Source organism: Chelonoidis abingdonii, chromosome 3, assembly GCF_003597395.2.
Source record: "Chelonoidis abingdonii isolate Lonesome George chromosome 3, CheloAbing_2.0, whole genome shotgun sequence".
Lineage (NCBI taxonomy): Eukaryota > Metazoa > Chordata > Testudines > Testudinidae > Chelonoidis > Chelonoidis abingdonii.
The window spans coordinates 4,979,298-5,000,223 of NC_133771.1; the positions used below are offsets into that span (position 1 = coordinate 4,979,298).

General features: G+C 50.5%; 1 protein-coding gene across 1 annotated transcript in view; it reads right to left on the reverse strand.

Annotated features, from left to right (window-relative positions):
• Positions 1-3,794: 3,794 nt before the first annotated feature.
• Positions 3,795-20,926, reverse strand: part of LOC116837369 (nuclear GTPase SLIP-GC-like) — a 68,680-nt gene continuing 51,548 nt past the window's right edge. Inside the window, 3 exon segments of the mRNA XM_032801705.2 lie at positions 3,795-4,219; positions 7,095-7,185; positions 18,403-18,539. Coding sequence (XP_032657596.2) covers positions 4,161-4,219; positions 7,095-7,185; positions 18,403-18,539 — 287 coding nt within the window. The 3' untranslated portion in view covers positions 3,795-4,160.

Consider the following 20,926-nt stretch of genomic DNA (forward strand, 5'->3'; position numbering starts at 1 on the left):
TTCAGAAAGCTTGGGTGCGGCACAGAGCAACCCATGCCTCTCAGCTCTTCTCACAGATCCGTTTGTTATAAGACCAAGGACTTTTATACAAGGAAATTCTTTCTGGTGACACCAAGAAGGAATGGCAGCCGCACAAACGGTTGGTGGTTCAACTAAGTACAGGGGAACTCTTAAGCTTAGCCCATGATCATCCCAGTGGTCATGCTGGGGTGAACAGAACCAAAGACAGGTTGGAAGTCCTTCCCTGGGAGGATGCGGCAAGGAGTTGGCCGTATGTCCGGTCTTGTGAGTGTTGCCAAAGGGTGGGAAAGCCTCAATCTGGTCAAACCCTCTCAACACACTCCCCAATTGAGTCCCTTTCATGCGAGTAGTGTTGGATTATTCTGGGTCCTCCCAAGAAAGACGCCCAGGGAAAGCAGTACGTACTGACTTTTGTACTTTTCTACCGATGGCTGAAGCAGTAGCTCTAGGCAACACAGGGCTAAACGGTGTGCCAGGCCCTAACAGACATTTTGCCAGGGTAGGTTGGCCCTCCGATATCCTTACAGATTCAGGATCTAATTTCTGCACAGCCATGAAAGACCTGTGGGAAACTCATGGTGAATCACTTGGTGGCCACCCCGTACTACCATCAAACCAATGGCCTGGTGGAAAGATTTAATGGAACTTTGGGAGCCATGATCTCGTGAATGAATACCCAATGACTGGGAGCCTAGTGTGCAGCAGTTGCTCTTGCTTACAGGCTGTACCACATCCAGTTTAGGGTTTCACCATTTGAACTTGTGTATGGCCATGAGATTAAGGGCCATTACAGTTGGTGAAGCAACAATGGAGGGTTTACACCCTCTCAGAACTAACATTCTGGACTTTGTAAGCACCTACAAAACCCCTCTGACATTCTCTACCCTGCTAGAGAAACCTAAAGGTATCGGAAGAGCAAAAGACCTTGTATGATAAACATTACCAGAGCGTTCCTTCAAGAGAGGAACAGGAGACCAGGTTATGGTCTTGAAGGCGCAACAGGCCCATAAGATGGAAGCATCATGGGAGGGGCCATTCACGGTCCAAGAGCGCCTGGGAGCTGTTAACTACCTCATAGCATTTCCCAATTCCTCACTAAAACCCAAGGTGTTCCATGTTAATTCTTTCAAGCCCTTTTATTCCAGAGACTTACAGGTTTGTCAGTTTACAGTCCAGGGAGGAGATGATGCTGAGTGGCCTGATGGCGTCTACTACGACGGGAAAAAGGACGGTGGCGTGGAAGAGGTGAACCTCTCAACCACCCTGGAACGTCTGCAGCGGCAACAAATCAAGGAGCTGTGCACTAGCTTCGCCCCATTGTTCTCAGCCACTCCAGGACGGACTGAACAGGCATACCACTCAATTGACACAGGTAATGCTCACCCAGTTAGAACACAACAGCCTTCTTGAATGTAAGCGCTGATACAGTCAATACCTTCTTCTGGACCTGATCATTGGGTAATCCAGAGACTAACTGGCTGTGCAGGGCATCACTTAATGTTTGTCCGAACTGACGATGCTCTTACAAATTCCTTAAAGTGGCAACAAACTGTGCTACCAACTCTCTTCTTCCCTGATGTTGCTGATGAATCTGATATTGTTCTTCTGTCATCGATGGAATAGGAGAAAAATGTCCCTGTATCACTGCACTAAGTGTGGCATACATGGCAGATCCAAGGAAACAAATGGTGGGTGCTTGGCACCCACTGGCAGCCCCCCATCAGCACCTCCCCCTCCCCAAATGCCTCCCACCAGTCATGGATCAGCTGTTCTGCAGCTTGCAGGAGGTGCTGGGGGGGAGGCATGAGGACAGGGCATGCTCAGGAGAGGGGGTGGAAATTGGAGGAAGAAGCGGGGTGGGGGTGGAGCAGAGGCGGGATGAGGCAGGGTAGGACCTTGGGGGAAGGGGTGGAGTGGGGGTATGGCCTGGTGCCCCTCCCCCCGCCCGACACATTAGAAAGTCGGCACTTATGCCATGGACAGTTGGAGACTAGAGGTCAGGCAGCAGTCCGCTTGCCTTCGGACCCATCGCTGACAGCAAGGCTGAAACTCGCTGTCTGTCTGGAACTGTGCTGCAGGTTGCCAATTGCTGAAAATGCTGGCATTCGCAGGTGCTGTTGAACTCCCCAACACTGCCCACAAACAGTGCCATTTCACTGCTGTCCTGCTGGACTTCACGCCTCCTCGACGCCTTTTCCATGGCGAATTGTTTTGTTATGGCCCTGCCTGGGATTGATCACACGCTGCTGGCTGTGTGCTTCCACACGACTTTGGTTGTACGTGGGCTCTCTCTGCTGGCTATAGACCCTCAATGCAGGCTAAGCCGTGTGCCGGCCTGCCATCTCGCATGATATCAGTCAATCTGTCTGCCTGCTTACAGGGCACCGCTCTGTTTGAACAGTTCTGGCAGTAACTGCACAACCCTTCTCTGCCATTCTCTCTTTATTTCCCTACTTTTCCTTCTCTACCTGGCTGGTTCCTGCTGTTCTGGGACAGCCTGTACCTCTAGGTGAAGTGAATCCCCTTTTTATAGCATTATTTGCTTACTTGTTCAGCTTCTTGGTCAGGCAGTGGGAGCACTGGACACTCATGGGATAGGATGGCCAGGGGCAGGGTGACCAGACAGCAAGTATGAAAAATCAGGACAAGGGGTGGGGGGTAATAAGAGCATATATAAGAAAAAGACCCAAAAAATCGGAACTGTTCCTATAAAATCGGGACATCTGGTCACCCTAGTCAGGTGCCCAGTCCAGTCGAAAAGAGGACCTGACAGTGTCTGGTCAGATCTACTGATCAGACACCCAATGTCCAGTTACTGTGGGCGGGGGAGGTACCGGATCATCATCCATGCCAGCCCCTACTCAGCCAGGGCCACCTCCTACCTGCATCAGGCGGCTGCAGCTCCCAATCCCGGCTTTGCAGATGAGAGTCACTCCTGACCTGGGGGAGTGGAAGAGCAGCAAGTGACAGGGAAAGAAGGGGGAAATAGGAGCGAACGGGGGCAGAGCCTTGGGGAAGGAAGCACGGCAGGGGTGGGACCTCAGGGGGAAGAGGCAGGAGAGGGGAGGTTCCGGCACTCCTGCTGGAGTGTCCAGTTTTTAAATATTACAAGGTTGGCAATTCTATCGTGGGATATAAATTCCATGTCGTCAAATGTTATATTTCTGGAGCCAGTCAGACAGACAGACTCAGACAAGTATCAGAGGGGTAGCTGTGTTAGTCTGGATCTGTAAAAGCAGCAAAGAATCATGTAGCACCTTATAGACGAAGTTGCATCCGACGAAGTGGGTATTCACCCACGAAAGCTTGTGCTCCAAAACATCTGTTAGTCTATAAAGTGCCACAGGATTCTTTGCTGCAGACTCAGACAGAGGGAGCTGATGTGTCCTGCGCTCGCTTTTATTGCTCTGGCTGCAAAACTGAAAGTAACCCAAAAGTGAGGCTTTGGCACAGAACCCCCTGCACATTTCAAGGGACAGAACATCACAAGAGCTGGCAGAAACTTTTCAATCAAAACATTTTCTTGATGAAACAGAAATTTTAGCAAATAAAGTCCATTTCATGGAACATTTTTGGTTTTCATGAAAACAGAGAAAAAAACTGACTTTTTTTTTAAGCAACTCACAAAATTTGCAGATTTTTCCCCCTCAAAACCTGAAAACTTTAAAAAATTGCAGAAAAAAACATTTCCTCAGTAGTTTTAGTTCTGTTGCTATAACGTATCCAAGTCTGCTTTTGACATGTACACAATTGATTCCACCATTAGCAAGTTGGGCTTTTTGCATATTCTGTATTTTGGAATTAAAATCTATGAACAAAGTATTTTGACTAAGATGAGTATAAAAACATGGTTATCCCCTACAAGCTATTATTACAATGCATTGCAAATTCATGAAATGAGAGTGTACCTTTACTCTCTCAGCATTCCATGATGGGACATTTAACCTATATTTCATGCTCTTTTTAATTACAACAACATGTGATTTAAATTCCAGATTTACAAACTATTAAACAAGAGAAAATAAGTCATTGAAATAGCTCAATTAACACCACACACAATTATAGAAAAAAGTCTCTAACAAGCTCATTAAAACACAGATTTTATAATAGAGAATTTCTAATATCTCTTTTTAAGAACGTCACATTCCTTGCAGCATTTTGTAAATCCGTTCAATTTCTTGGTATTCATTTTGTATGTCTGCAAAAAAGAACAGCAGATTAAAACATGGTTCGTTTTCTTTCTTTTGAACAAGAATTGTCCATTTCCCTTTATTATGTACTGAGGAAAGTGTTCTAATCTCCCACACAAACGAAGGAAAACAAGGGTTACCATTTTATGTATTTAAATGTTTTGCTGGATCAGGGCTTTAACACCTTATACACTCAGCATTTAAGGCCAGAAGGGACCATCATGATCACCTAGTGCAGAGATAGGCAACCTATGGCACGGGTGCCAAAGGCGGCACGCAAGCTGATTTTCAGTGGCACTCACACTGCCCGGGTCCTGGCTACCAGTCTGGGGGGCTCTGCATTTTAATTTAATTTTAAGTGAAGCTTCTTAAACATTTTAAAAACTTTATTTACTTTACATACAACAATAGTTTAGTTATATAATATCGACTTATAGAAAGAGACCTTCTACAAAGGTTAAAATATATTACTGGCATGCGAAACCTTAAATTAGAGTGAATAAATGAAGACTCGACACATCACTTCTGAAAGGTTGCCGACCCCTGACCTAGTCTGACCTCCTGTACATTTCTGGCTACAGAACCTCACTCACTCCTGTGATAGACCCCTCACCTCTGGCTGAGTTACTGACATCCTCAAATCATGGTTTAAAGACTTCAAGTTACAGAGAATCCATCATTTTACTCTTGTTCAAACCAGCAAGAGACCTGTGCTGCAGAGGAAGGTGAAACCCCCCAGGATCTCTGCCAATTTGACCTGGGGGAAAATTCCTTCCTGACCCCAAATACAGAGATCAGTTAGTTCCTGAGAATGTGGGCAAGACCTGTGAGCAAGACACTTGGGAAAGAATTCTCTGTAATGACTCAGAGCCCTTCCCCTCTAGTGTCCCGTTGCCGGCCATTGGGGATATTTGCCAATAGCAGTTGTGGATGGGCCATATGTCTGTGTAGACAACCGCTACTCTTATTAATCTATTTACTCTTGAGTTAATCGTACTTAGCACCCACCTAGGGCTTTTCATCCATAGAGCTCAAAGTACTTTGGAAAGGTGGGTAAAGTCTTATTCCCATTTTACAGATGGGGAAACAGAGCAATTCAGTAATTTACCCAAGGCCACATAGAAGGATGCAATAAAACCAGCAACAGAGCAGATGGCCTTGTGGTTAAGGCACTACCCTAGCACTCAGGAAGTGTAGGTTTGATTCCTAGCTCTATCAGTATCCCTTTGAGCCCTTGTGTGAGTTCTTTATTCCAGCCACTCAAGTCAATAGAAATTGCTGTGAGTATCTAGGCTGTATGTGTGGAGGTCTCTGGTTGGGTGGGTCAGAGTGTAAGGTGGCCATGCAACTCTCCCTGCTCCATCTGCAGCCCCTCCATGACTGTTGTATGGGGCAGGGGGGCCATAGCCCCCCCACTTTTTGAAAGTGGCCAGGCCACGCCCATGCACTTTTCACCAGGGCGGACCCTGCCCCCTTTCCCTCTGTAATAAATGAAGGGGGGGAGGGTAGCTCCCTTTTATGAACATCCAGCCAGCCAGCTAGCTATAAAGTCCCTCTTGGTGGCTATTTTCTGCTTGCTTTACCTGTAAAGGGTTAACAGAGTTCCCCAGGTGAAGGAAAAGGAGTGGGCACCTGACCAAATGAGCCAATGGGAGGCTAAAACTTTTTAAAATGGAGAAAAACATCTCCTTTGTTGTTCTCTGGAGAAGGAGACAGGGAGCAGCAATGCTATAAGCAGGAATGCTGTGTAAGGCTTGAATCAGGTTTGAAAACTCATCTTCCAGACCTAGAAGCAATTATTTGGAAAGGGAATGTTTAATTAGACACAACCAGGTGTATTTCTTATTCTGGACTGTGGGTTTTTTTTGCATTTGGGTGGTGGCAGCATTTACCAAGCCAAGGTCAGAGAGATGCTGTAACCTTTGGAGTGTAATACAAGCCTGGAGTGGCCAGTATTAATTTTTAAAATCCTTGCGGGCCCCCACCTTCTGCACTCAAAGTGCCAGAGTGGGGATTCAGCCTTGACACCCTCCTCTTCCTTCCAAGGCCCCATCCATAGCCAGGCTAATGTGGAGCCCAGTCAGGGAGCCCGGGTAGTTGTGGGACCCATGGCAGACCCTTGAGCTGCCTGGGGTGTGGGGTGAGAGCAGCCTCCAGCCCGTGTTCCTGCCCGCTGGGCTTCCTGTCCAGTGCAGGGCAGGTGGAGGTGGAGCGTCTGCAACAGCTGCCCACAGCTACCCACATGGCTCTGTCCCTGACCCGGCTCCAGCCAGAGGCGGGAGGGCTCGGAGCCACAGCCTGGCCATGGTAAGACTCATGCCATGGGCAGCTGTGGGGAGCCACTGACCCTCCACTTGCTCTGGGTGGGGGACTCATGGGCCGGGGACACAGGCAGGGGACTGCTTTTGGCCCCCAGGCCTTGCTCCATCTTCCAGGTTGGCCTGGAACAGGGTATCTGGGGGAAGAGGAGGGGTTGTGGGGGGTGGGACCTTGGGAAAGCTCTGACACCCTTGACTGGGGCCACTGGATCTGCATAAAAAGCAGCTCCTGCCCTCACAGGGACCTTCTGTATTAGACCCCTTTTTAAGGAGGGAGGGTGGAGTAGCTGTGTTCCAGCCCCACTGAGCCACCCAGCCCTTGCTGGAAGGTCGTTCCTGCTTCCCCCCACACTGCAGTTCCACGAACTAAGGCAGTGGACTTCTCCTCATACACACAGGTCAGTTCACACTCAAATGTCATGTCAGGGCCTTGTTCAGCTGCTGCCCTGTGTAGGGCAGCCTGCACAAGGGCAAATGTGCCTCTTGTAGCATTTCATACACCAGGGACAGAGAGGGTTCTGACTGCAGCCATACCCATACCCAGGAAGAGATATCAGACTTTTACCTGGTAGCCTCTCCGTAAGTTCTTCCCGGTGAGACAAGGCGAGTTTGAGCATGGTGGAAATGTCTGTCTGGAGCTTTGTCACAATGTAGTCCTGCAGCAAACACATTGCACAGCACGTGAGCATGGAAGTGACCTCACAGCTATGAAGGAGCCAGAGTCTGCACCATCTGGTGCAGCACCAGCTGAATAGTCTGTGAAGTTCTAATCACAATCAACCACTCCTGTGCAATGCCAACAATCAGTCATGCAGGTACCACCTAGGGCTTCATGTGAAGATTGTAGGGCTGCACAGGTGCAATATGGGACTTGTTTGCCCTGCAGAGCTTTTATTGCTGGTTATGATGGTCAGGAAGGAAAGAGCCCAGCTTGACCCTCAGATCCCAAGGGGAATTTACAGAACTGGCAGGTGGCTTGCAAACAGAGCACATTTCATCTGGAGTGACAGTACAAATGATGCTCAAGATGCCATTTGTACAGTTACTTTTCAGAGCAGAACCATCTATTAAGGTTTCATCTGACAAAGCCAAACACAGTGAACTGCATGAAACTCAATATGTCTAAGCATATCTAATTTTATATATATATGAAGTTTATAAAAATGAATATAAAACAGAAGTAGGAATTGTAGAAAATGGATAAGAGAAGCAACAGAATAAAAAGAGACTTTTATGGTCAGCAGAGTTAAGGAAAATAAGAAGTTTTTACAATATATTAAGAACAAATAATCCTAATAATGGCATTCTTCATTATTGTCCATTATTGAATGGATGTATGGTATTGGAATATTAATAGATGGAAAAGATAAAATTATCAATAATAATTCAGAAAAGGCAATAGTGTTCAATAAATATCAGGCAACTAGCCAAAGACTCAGAAAGTAGTAGCAAAATGTTTTTTAAGTACATCATAAGCAGGAAGCCTGCTAAACAACTAGTGGCACCACTGGATGATCGAGATGCTAAAGAAGCACTCAAGGACGATAAGGCCATTGTGAAGAAACTAAATTAATCCTTTGTATTGGTCTTCACGGCTGAGGATGGGAGGGAGATTCCCAAACCTGAGCCAGTCTTTTTAGGTGACAAATCTGAGGAACTGTCCCAGATTGAGGTGTCATTAGAGGAGGTTTTGGAACAAATTGATAAACTAAACAGTAATAAGTCACCAGGACCAGGTGGTATCACCCAAGAGTTCTGAAGGAGCTCAAATGTGAACCTGCAGAACAACTAACTGTAGTTTGTAACTGTAGTGGGGCGACTGCCCCACTCCTGAGGAACAGGGGTTAAAAGGAGCCCTGGAGAGGGCTGCGGCTGTGAAGAAAGCCTCGGCTGATTGGGGAACCAGCCAGAGATGCAGCCACGCCGCAGTCAGGGCCCAGCTGACCCTTACAAGAGAGCAGTGGGACAGGAGCACAGAGAATCTCTCTCTAGTGGTAGAGAGGGAAGGGCCTGGCTGCCTGGAAGCTGAGAAGGGTACCTAGGGTGGAGCAGTGCTGGGGAAGGGCAGAGGGAGTTGGGGAGCTCCGGCCTAGAAACCCCCCAGGCTGTGGGCTTTGTTAAAGGCCAAAGAAAGGTACTGTGGGGCAAGGCTTGGGGAAGGCCTGAGGAGCTGGGGAGCTCCGGCCTAGCAACCCCCAGGCTGTGGGCTTTGTTAAAGGCCAAAGAAGGTACTGGGGTTGCAGAGGGCAGCCCAAAGGTAGGCAGAAGCAGCAGGTCCAAACCCACCTTGCCTGTGATGAGTGGCTTTTACACTGTAGTCCGCCCCACTGAGCGGGGACTAGATGGTGACTGGCAGTAGCCTTTTACTGAGGCGAGGTGGGGATAGAGGGTGGGAGTTCCCTGGGGAGGGGAGACCCAGATCTGTGGTCAGGGCCAGTGCAAGGATGTTTGGCAACCTAGGCGAAACTTCCACCTTGCGCCCCCCGGCCCTGAGGCATCCACCATCCCTCACGGCAGCTCCCCACCCTCTGCCCTGAGGCACCCCCTCCGCCCCAGCTCACCCCTGCTCTGCGCACGAGCACAAGCATGAGCACCCCAAGCACGCCGTGGCTGCTTCATTTCTCCCGCCTCCCAAGCTTGCGGTGCCGAAAGCCTGGGAGGTGGGAGAAGTGAAGCAGCTATGGTGTGTTCGGGGAGGAGGCGGGGCAGGGATGAGCTGGGGTGGGGAGTTCCCCTGCTTGCCTGCCCCGCCGGTTTGGAGCGCATGCTGCAAGGCAGGCCGTGCCCCATGCTCCCCGCCCCAGCTCCTCTCTGCCTAAATCCAGCGGGCGACCGGTGAGGCGTAGCGAAGATCCGACTGCCGTTGCTGGATCTCTCTGTTTGCTGTGCAAAGAATAAATGACCCCAAATCCACGCTCGTGATGCTCTAAATGGTGCACTGGCCCTGCCTGCATGCCCTTCAGGCCAGCTCAGCTCCGTCTGCCAAAGTGAGGCACACTGTGACATCAACGCAGAGGCGTTCCATAAAGAGGCATCAACCACAGAGCTGTGGGCTCATCTTGCGCGTGCTGCCTCACCCTGGTGGAAGGGTCCTGGTCCCTGTCCCTCAGTGCGCAAGTGGCTGATATCACGCCCTAAATTAGGCAAGTTTGTTACACATCAAGAGATATGCTGCATAGGAATGACACTCTGCAAGTCTCGAGATTGTGGTATAGAAGTCTGGGTTTCCTGCAGTCAGTGCTATGGGCTGAGTGGAGGGAGCTCTCTTGAGCTCCCTGCGCTATGTGTAATGCCTGGAGGCAGCGAGAGACTCAGAGTCGGCCACGTTTTGATTAGCAGGTCAGAGCAGCCTGCGGACAGCCCTAGCTTGCCCTCCCTGCCTCCCACTGCCATAGTCCCTATAGGCATCACTGTACCAGGGGATCCCTAGGTTGCAGGCCTGTCTCTTCCTGCCCTCGATCTGCCCTGAAACATCCCCTGTGCCAGAAGAATCTATGGGGTTGGCACTGAGCCCCTGGTGCAATTCACCCAGGGGAGCCATGCAACCCCTTGGTGCCAACCCGGCTTCACCCTACTCTGCACACACAGCAGGTGCAAAGCGACTGCACAGGGGAAGAGAAGAGCCTCCTTGGTTGAGTTCTCTTGAGCCTACCTCTCTCTGTTTTCAAAAAAACCAGGAAATTCAAACACAAAAGACACTTTGTAAAAACAGTTCAGGTGGCTGAGGGACAGCGATGCAAAACCCAAATGCACAACGCTAGGAAACACAGCACAAAACCATTCACCTACATCCCTCCTCTTCTCTCTCTCGCTCACACACTGCTCATTCCCCCAGCCAACCAGTCCTACTCAGCTATTGTCACCACAGTCAGACCCTTAACTCTACCCTCCCTGGAATGCCATGAAACAATGCTTACATCTCCTGAACAAAAAGCTACATAAAGAAATATGCATAGCAGAGATCAGCACATGCACCCTGCTCAGGACACATGACCAAAGGAGCCCCAGTGACATCAATCTAAAACTATTCATTACACCCCAAAAAATACTACATAACAGCTGGAGCTTACAAGTCCTTTCATATGCTACCTGTCACCATTTGCAAACACAGTCACAGCACACAAACACTGCAATCTGTGCAATTATGGCTTACCAAATTGCAGAACCCATCAAAAAGATTGAGATGATATATTGCTCCACATAAACAAATATGCTACCCCACAAAATCAAAATAACTTGGTTGGTGGCCTACAACTGTGAGATGAAGGTTCAATGTCTTAATATAACAATGCCAGCTCCAAAATACTGCCACATTTAGACCTACTTCCACATATACTCTTATCATTGCGCAGATTTCCCATCTTAAATTCATACTGAACACATTCAAAATAAATGTTTATTTAAAAAAAAATCTTTAGGTGACACCTCTATTGGGAAAAATACTGGTAACATATTCTAGTTCACAATATTAAGATTACAAACCAAAAGGACATATAGTTGTGATTCTTGACAAATCCTAAATGGAAATAATCCAGATTCAGGCTAACCATGAGAAACACAGATTGATCCCATAGGAACACTGGCATTAAACAGGCCCTGTCTACAGGTGTGTTTTGATTTTGTAAACACTTCCCTGCTGGGCTAGCCTGGGGCTTACAGATGGCAGAGTTAAGGGTATCTGGGTGGCCTGTGAGTGTGGATAAGGGGTAAAGCAGCTTTTCTCTGGGAATGGATAGTATCTGGGAACAGGGATGTGTGGGGCTGATGTACCGAGATACATGGTGTTACACTGTGTTGTGTTGTGTGTGTTCCAGTTTTGGATTGTTGTCCCTTAGCAACTTGTTCTCCTTGATGTTACCTTAACATTGCACACAACCCCTTAGCAACTTGTTTTTTACCACTGTAACCTGTGTGCCTGGGGACACCCCTAGGTGAGTGACCGCAGCAGGGACTGACCCTGAAATCTCTGCTTCCCCGTGCATGAGCTGCTGCTCCCTGAGCTAAAAAACCCCACTGTTTGGCCAGGCTACAGCTTCTCAGCCTCCACCTCCGCCTCAGCCAGGCTGAGGGAAGAGAGCCTCGAGGGTGGGGATGGGTCACAGATCTCTGAACTAAGATGGGAACCAGAGAGGTTCCCTACTGGTGCCAGGCCCGCCCAGGGACCTGGGGCACTAGCATGGCCAGGCTGGGCACCTCGCTGGCTCCCTGGGCTGCTAGAGACTGGGAGCCAGGCCAGAAGGGGGGCAGCCGTGGGGGTAGGTCCCTGCCAGCCACCAGGACCCAGAACCGCGGAGGGGAAGGGGCTGCTCCTGGGCTCCCATCCAGCCGCCCCCGCGCTGGGGCTCCCCACACGTGGCCCCCTTACCTCCTCCACCAGGGCGGCGAAGTGCTCCAGGGAGGAGGCAGGCAGGTCCCCGTAGAGCAGCTCCCCGGGGCCGGACGGGGCGCTCAGCGGCCCGAGCCCCCTGCGCAGGAAGAACAGCACCTTGCCGCAGCCGGGGCTGGCAGGGAGCTCGGTGCTGAGCACCAGCTGCCCCGCCGGGCTCAGTGTCACCAGCAGCAGCGGTGGCTGCCCCGCGGCGCCCTCCAGGACGCCCCGCAACAGGGGCTGCGCCTCGGGGCTGCCCGCACAGTGCTCCCAGCGCTCCGGCTTCAGCTGCAGGCTCCGCACCACTTGCTCCCCGAGCAGCTGGACGCGGGGATCCGAGGTGGGGGCGTCCCAGGAGCAGCGCCAGGGTTTTTGGCGCCCTAGGCAGGGGTCCTTCCGCGCTCCCAGTCTTTGGAGCACTTTGGCAGCGGGTCCCAGAGCGCGGAAGGACCCCCTGCCACCAAATTGCCGCCCCCCAAATCCTGGTGCCCCAGGCGACCTCCTAGGTCGCCGAAATGGAAGCGCCGGCCCTGTCTGTGGGGAGTACTACCAGGGGCAGCACCCCGGCCTGAAAGGGGCACCGGGGTCCAGGAGGGACTCAGGCCCAGCAGCAAGCAGGACACCAGCCCACAAAGGGTGCTCTGGAGGCTGGAAACGCCAATTCCCTGGGTGACCAGCAGGAGGCGCCGTAGGGGTGAGTCCTGCCCCGTGACAGTAAACTATCATTTAAATCAACTTCTATACCAAATAACTGGAGGATAACTAACATGGGTCCAGAGGTGATCCTAGCAATTACAGACCAGTAAGCCTGATTTCAGTACTGGACAAACTGGTTGAAACTACAATAAAGAACAGCATTGTCAGACAGATAGATGAACATAATTTGTTGGGGAAAAGTCAATATGGTTTTTGTAAAGGGAAATCATACCTCACCAATTTACTAGAATTCTTTAATAGGCTCATTTCCTTTTATAACTATAGTTCCTCCATTTTGTTACCTAGGCTCCTCGTGTTGGTGTACAAACATCTTAATTTTTGCTGTTTGGCTTCCCTCACATTCTTTACCCGATTAGGCCCAGACATTCTACTGCCAGTATCACCTATTAGACTGTGAAAGCAGCAGAGAATCCTGTGGCACCTTATAGACTAACAGAGGTTTTGGAGCGTGAGCTTTCGTGGGTGAATACCCACTTCGTCAGACGCAGGTAGTGGAAATTTCCAGGGGCAGGTATATATATGCTAGCTCACGCAAGCTAGAAGATCTACGACGGTTAGCTTTCAGTCGGAGGGTGAAGGCCCCTGTTCTAGCAGTAGAGGTGTGAAAACCCAAGGGAGGAGCAAGCTGGTTTCTGTATTGCAAGCCATTCACCAGTCTTTGTTTAGTCGCAGAGCTGATGGTGTCAAAATTGCAAATGACTGAAGCTCAGCAGTTCTATGTTCTATGTTCTTATGTTATGTTTCTATGTTCCATGTTCTAGTTTTCTATGTTCAGTTGCTATGGCACCCGGCATGCCCCACAATACGCAATATTTTTTATGGCTGACCTGAACAACGCTTTTCAGCTCTCTCCACTCACGCCCCTTCTCTACCTACGCTACATGATGACATCTTCATCATCTGGACCATGGAGAAGAGACTTAGAAAAATTCACCCCAACGATTTCAACAACTTCCCCCACCAATCAACGCTCAGCTGGACCAATCTACACGGGAGATTCCACTTTCTAGACACCACGGTCAAATAAGCGATGGTCACAATTAAAACCACTCTATATGCCGAAAACGCTGACCGACGCTACGCCACTTCATGCCTCCAGCTTCCATCCCGGGCACATCAACACGATCCATTGTCTACAGCAAGCACCTGAGGTTACAACTGCATCTGCTCAACGCCCTCAGACAGAGACCAACACTACAAACAATCTCCACAAGCATTCTCCTAAACTACAATTACCCGCACGAGGAATTAGGAAAACAGATCAACAGAGCCAGACGTTGTTACCAGAAGCCCTCCTACTGCAAGACAAACCCAAGAAAGAAAACCAACAGGACTCCACTGGCCATACACCTACAAGCCCCCAGCTAAAACCCCTCACAACGCCATCAGGGATCTACAACCCATCCTGACAATGATCCCACACTTTCAACAGGTCTTGGGTGGCAGGCCCATGTCCTTGCCCACAGACAACCTGCCAACCGAACGTATTCTCACCAGCAATGCACCGCACCAGATAGTAACTCCAGGCTCAGGAACCAATCCATGCAAAACTCGATGCCAAATCTGCCACATATCTACACCAAGCGGACACCACCCTACATAGCACCCTACACCAGATCAGCACACACACATCACCTGGTTCATTCACCTCACGTCCACTCAATGTAATATACGCCATCCATTGCCAGATCCCCTCTGGCTATGTACATCGCCAAACTGGCCAGACATTCACACTACGGAAAAGGATAATGGACAACAATCAGATATCACGAATGGCAATAATACAAAAAAACGTAGGAGAGCACTTCAACTCCCCTGGCCCTATTAGCAACCTTAAGGTGGCAATCCTGCAGCAAAAAAACTTCAGGACCAGATGCCAAGAGAAACTGCTGAGCATATCAAGTTATCTGCAAATTGACCATCAGCTCTGGACTAAACAAAGACTGTGAATGGCTTGCAATTACAGACAACCAGTTTCTTCGCTCCCTTGGTTTCACACCTTCGCAGGACAGGGCCTCACCCCCCTGACGAACTAACCTTCGTTATCTCTAGCTGGCTTGCTAGCATATATATACTGCCCTGGAAATTCTCTACTACCTGCGTCTGACGAAGTGGTATTCACCCACGAAAGCTCATCGCTCCAAACCGTCTGTTTAATACGTCTCATAACGCGTGCCACAGGATGTCTCTGCGCTTTCACAGATCCAGACATAACACGGCTTACCCTCTGATACTTGACACCTATTAGACTGGTATCTACCAACCCTCTCTTATATGGTCCTTCTCTCCTGCCACGGCTGTATCCTTCTTACTTCTGTTTTCTTCTTCCTCTCAATGTTAAAATCCGGCTTGGAGATTACCTGGACATCTCCCAACCATTCTCCCCACAATTCCTAGTTTTAAAGCTCGTTTCTAATAGTTGGGCAGCCTCCATCCTAAAGTATCCATTTCCTCCCGACTCAGGTGAGTCCATCCCAAGAGAACAGTTACTCTGTCCATAATGATCCCAGTGACCAATACATCCCCAAAGCCCTCATTAGCCCACTGCCTGAGCGATCTGTTGATCATCAATAATCTTGTCACACTTTGTTGCCCTCTCTAGGAAAGCAGGCAGATTCGCATTAAGATCGCCGGAGCCCGATTTCCTTACAGCAATACTTCTCCCAACCTGGCATAGTTCACCTTTATCATATCATTTTCGTTCCACATGAAGCACAATCAGGATTTTTCTGCTCCTCGTTAGGATCTCTTCATCCTGCAGGTCCTACATCCCGTAGCTTAGCAGACCGCAAGAGACAGCCACAGCACAGCCCTCTGTTCTCTGGAATAGCTCGGTTTCAGGCCTATTCAAGTCTTCTAGTAAGGAGTCCCCAATCACGTAGACCTGCCTTTTCCTGGAGATGGTGCGATTCTCCGGTCTATCAGCGTTCCATCTGGCGCAAGCCTACTCAATTCCTATTCTCCCTTGCAATCTCCGCAAACCCATCCCGTATCTCTGCGGGGTTGCAGAGGGCAGCCAAAGGTCGGCTGAAGCACAGAGGCAGCCCAAAGCCGTCCTGGGGCTCATTTGGTGTTATCTCCATTGACTCTTCCCCATCTTACTATAGGACTTAGCTGCTACTTCTTCTCTTCTTCCTTGCCCTCTCACCTTCAGCGACCACCTGCTGTGCCCCTTCTTCATTTTCCAACTCTGCAAACCTGTTCCTGAGCAATATTTCTCCTTCACTGGCCTGTCTTTTCCTCTTAGTCACATGCTTCCACGGTCCACTTTCCTCACCCAGCAGTCTCCCCTCAGAGTTCTTTGGTCCTGCTTCCATCTGCAAGTCTGAGCTTTTCCCTTTAGCCTCATCATGTCTTTGCTCCATCATCTGCTCGAACCCCTTCTAAACTCAACCAGAGTTTCCACTTGCATCTCCAATCCTCAGATCTTTTCTTCCATCAGCTCTATCAGGTGGCACTTCATGGAGATGAAACTTCTCTCAGAATATTGGTGCAGCGCTATTCTTTCTTGCTACACCTTTGAGTTCCATGCAGTTCACTGTAGAGAGGTCATTTACACCAGGACTACATAACTCATAAAGCTGGGAGGGCCATATTACTCAAAAAAAAAAACAGCTGAGGGCCGAAACCCCCCCAGCCCCACCGATCCCTCCCCATCGGCGCTGAAACACCCCTCCCCCAGCGCTGCCCAGCCCCCCCGAAACACAATCCCCCCAGCACTGCCCGCCATGTGAAAACAACCCCCCCCAGCACCGCCCAGCCCCCCCGAAACAACCCCCTGCAAACGCCGCTTGCCTATGGAAACAAACCCTCCTTCCCCAGCACCACCCCACCGAAACAGAGGTATTGAACCTTGGTAATACGTTATGGCGAGCCCCTAAGATAGTATAATAAAGGTAAGAGAAAAATGTCTTTTTGCTAGAAGTAGAATAAGATCTTCCCCCCACTTTGTAATTGATTGTCCTGTTGAATGAATGATGTGTGAATGAGGAAGGTGTGGAAGGCAGCACCTCCAGACAGCTGCAACCCTTGGAGAGGGGATGGGAGCCAGACCGGATCAGTAAAACAGGTCAGCCACCGATTTGCCGCTCAGCACCTCAGCCCCCCACCCCCCACTCGCCCCCGTTGCCGGCTCACCTGCCCCCCAGCTCGCCTTCTCAACCCCCACCCCGGCTCGCATACTCACCCCCTGCCACTGCCTGCCCACTTGCCTCCTCAGAGTCCCACTCCCCTGGCCAGTGTTGAGCTGCCAAAATCTTAACAACCGGTTCCCTCCTAACCCCACAGGGGGGTCGTGGCCCGCCCCTGCCTCCAAGACTCCTGCCCCGTCCAACCCCCCACATTCCTTTATGCCCTCCCCTGGACTTCTGTCCCATCCACCCCCCTTCCCTGTCCCCTGACTGTCCCTGCCACCCCATCCAACACCTCCTCTCATTCCTGATGGCCCCCCTGGGATCCCTGTCCCATCTAAACACCCTTTCTCTCTGTCTCCTGACCGCCCCTGGAACCCCAGCCCCTGACTGCCCCCCTGCTGCCCCATCCAACCCCCCGTCCTTCCTGACGGCCCACCCGGAACCCTTACTCCCATTCAACCCCCCGTTCCCTGCCCTCTGACTGCCCTGATCCCTATCCACCCCCCCTACCCCAACCACTCCCCTCTCTATCAACCCCCTCCCGCTCCCTGCCCCCTATCCAACTCCCCCCTCCCACTCCCTGCCCCCTTACGGTGCTGCCTGGAGGTGGCTGGCGGTGCTACAGCTGTACCGCTCAGCTGGAGCTGGGCCATGCCGCTGCTGCGCAGCACCTGGGACACTGGGTCAGGCCGAGCTCCCAGCCCCCCCGCTTCCCGCGAATCACCTGTTCACGCAGGAAGCCTGGGAGGGCTGAGAAGCAAGTGGTGGCTTCACACTCAGGCCCAGGGAGGCAGAGGCGAGCTGGGGCAGGGAGCAGTTTCCCTGTGCCCCCCCACTTCCGCCAGGTTATCTGCTGTGGCACAGGTAGCCCCCCCGCCCCAGCTCATCTCAGCTCCTGCTCCGCCTCACTGGGCGTGAGCGTGAAGCCGCCACTTGCTTCTCTGCCCTCCACGGCTTCCTGCACGAACAGCTGATTCACAGGAAGCAGGGCGGAGCGTTCAGCGGGGGAGGCAGAGGCGGAGGCGGAGTGGCGGTGAGCTGAGGCCAACCGCCAGCTCACCTGCCCTCCGGCCACTGCCCGCCTGCTCGCTCCCTCAGGCCCCCTCCCCCACTGCTTGCCTACTCACCCACCCCACGGGCGGCACAGTGAGCCCACGCGGGCCGTATGTTGTACAGGCCTGATTTACACTTAATCTCCCATCTTATACTTGGATTGTAAGCTCTCTGGGGCAAGTCTGTCCTTTGGTTCTGTGTTTATACAGAGCCCAACACGGTGGGGTCTGGCCATGACCAGTGCTCCTTAGTGCTATGGTAACACAAATAATAAATATCAATGATTCTGCAACATGCTAACAATTACTTTAAAACCCATTTGTGGTTCCACTGGAGTCAATGGTCCTGTTCAGTTAGGCACGTGTGTTTGCAAGATCAGACTCTTAAAGGACACCTTGAAAATCAAGGTCATGTTGCGTCTGCTCTAGGTGGAAACTGAACATCCCATGGAGCAGGGGGGTTGCTCCAATATCTTTGGCCTATGTTCTGTCTGGGTAGCTTGCTCTGGGCTGCTCCCTCTGTGGACACTGTACTGTTGCCAGACAGCACCACCCAAACCCATAAATACAGCCCCACAGAGCAGGGGGGGGAGCATCCCTCACCTTCAGTTCCTGGAGCTGCATCTTCATCTTCTCCTTTGCCTTCTCAAACATTCCATCCTTTGCCTTTTTATCAATGTTCTCCCTGAGGATATTTTGCATCCTCTGGCAGGATCGCGGCCCCTGGATCTTAGCCGCTTCTGTTGGAAAGATAGGAGCAGTCACAGCTCTAGACAAGACAGGGAAGGATTTGGGGCAGGGAGGGTGGCAGGTACTGGGTTTAGGTAAAGAAAAGAATGGCAGCCAACAGCACTGATGGCACCACTCAAAGGGACATCTAGCTGCTTCTTCTAGTGACAGTGACCTTAGTGCTGGAGAAAGGAGCCATCCTGGCTTCCCCAGAGAATGACACTCCCTCATATTCCTCAATACAAATGACCCCTCCATGCCCACACGTGTCCCAATCCAGAGTGGGAGGGACCTCACTGCCTCAGGGCGCTGCAGAGATGCCAGTGAAATGCTGAGCAGGAACTGATTTGTGCCAGATTCCAATCAATGTTCCAAGACTCTTCCCCATCCCACTCCTCTGCCTCAGTGCAGTGCCCTGGTTCCTTTTCCCACAAGTCTTTAATCTTTCTGGAACTCCTCCACCCAGGGCCATCCCTAGGGAGATGTGAGGCCCAGGACATAGGTGCTGAGTTTCTAATTTGCCGGGGACATAGGTGCTCCCCCTGGCTCCACCCAGGCCCTGCCCCCACTCTACCCTTTCCCCCCCCCAAGGCCCCACCCCTGCACTGTCTCTTCACACCTCCACTCCACCCTGCCTCTTCCCCACCCAGTTCCGCTCCCTCCCCCAAGCACACTGCACCCTCCTTCCTCCCTCCTCCCCCTACATTGCCTCCTGATATCACGAAACATCTGAGAAACATCTGAGAAACATCTGATCCGCATCAGGCAGTAGGCGCTGAGAGGGAGGGGCAGGCGCTGATCGGTTGGGCCTGCCAGCAAGCAGAAGGTACTCGGGGAAGGGGGATGTTCTGCTTGGGGACTCTTCCTCACCTCCTCACCTGCCTGTCGCTCACCTCCCCATTCGTCTCCTTACTCCACTCACCTGCCCACTGCCCACCTCCCTACCCGCTTCCTCACGATTTTATCAAAGTGTGGGGCCCACGGCGGTCACCTCGATTCACCGTATCCAAGGGACGGCTCTGCCTCCACCCATCCACAAGGATCTCAGACTGACCCCAGCAGTAGAGAGAGAAAGAGACAGAGAGAGAGACACACACACACAGTATCGAGCACAGGGTCATGAGACCTGAACCAGAGACCGTGAACCAAAGTCAGGCCATGTATTAAAGCAGGTGCTTATAAGTTCACTGTCTGGTACAGGAACTTGGCAAGGATCCTGCTAGCATTGCTAAAACACAGGCACTTCTAAGAAGCATGGTTTCTCTACAGGGAAATCGTGTCTTGCTAATCTATTACAGTTCTTTGAAGGGGTCAGCAAACATGTGGACAAGGGGGATCCAGTGGACATAGTGTACTTAGATTTCCAGAAAGCCTTTGATAAGGTCCCTCACCAAAGGCTCTTATGTAAATTAAGCTGCAATGGGATAAAAGGGAAGGTCCTTTCATGGACTGAGAACTGGTTAAAAGACAGGGAACAAAGGGTAGGAATTAATGGTAAATTCTCAGAATGGAGAGGGATAACTAGTGGTGTTCCCCAAGGGTCAGTCCTAGGACCAATCCTATTCAATTTATTCATAAATGATCCCGAGAAAGGGGTAAACAGTGAAGTGGCAAAATTTGCGGATGATACTAAACTACTCAAGATAGTTAAGACCAAAGCAGATTGTGAAGAACTTCAAAAAGATCTNGTCCACGCAGTGTGCAGAGGTGGTCAAAAAAGCAAACAGGGTGTTAGGAATCATTAAAAAGGGGACAGAGAATAAGACTGAGAATATCTTATTGCCCTTATATAAATCGATGGTATGCCCATATCTTGAATACTGTGTTCAGATGTGGTCGCCTCATCTCAAAAAAGATATACTGGCACTAGAAAAGGTTCAGAGAAGGGCAACTAAAATGATTAGGGGTTTGGAGAGGGTCCCATATAGACAAAAGATTAAAGAGGCTAGGACTTTTCAGCTTGGAAAAGAAAAGACTAAGGGGGGATATGATAGAGGTATATAAAATTATGAGTGATGTGGAGAAAGCAGATAAGGAAAAGTTATTTACTTATTCCCATAATATAAGAACTAGGGGTCACCAAATGAAATTAATAGGCAGCAGGTTTAAAAGAAATAAAATGAAGTTCTTCTTTACGCAGCGCACACTCAACTTGTGGAACTCCTTACCTGAGGAGGTTGTGAAGGCTGGACTGTAACAGCGTTTAAAAGAGAACTGGATACATTCATGGTGGTGAAGTCCATAAATGGCTATTAGCCAGGATGGGTAAGGAATGGTGTCCTTAGACTCTGTTTGTCAGAGGGTGGAGATGGATGGCAGGTGAGAGATCACTTGATCATTACTTATTAGGTTCACTCCCTCTGAAGCACCTGGCATTGGCCACTGTCAGAAGACAGAT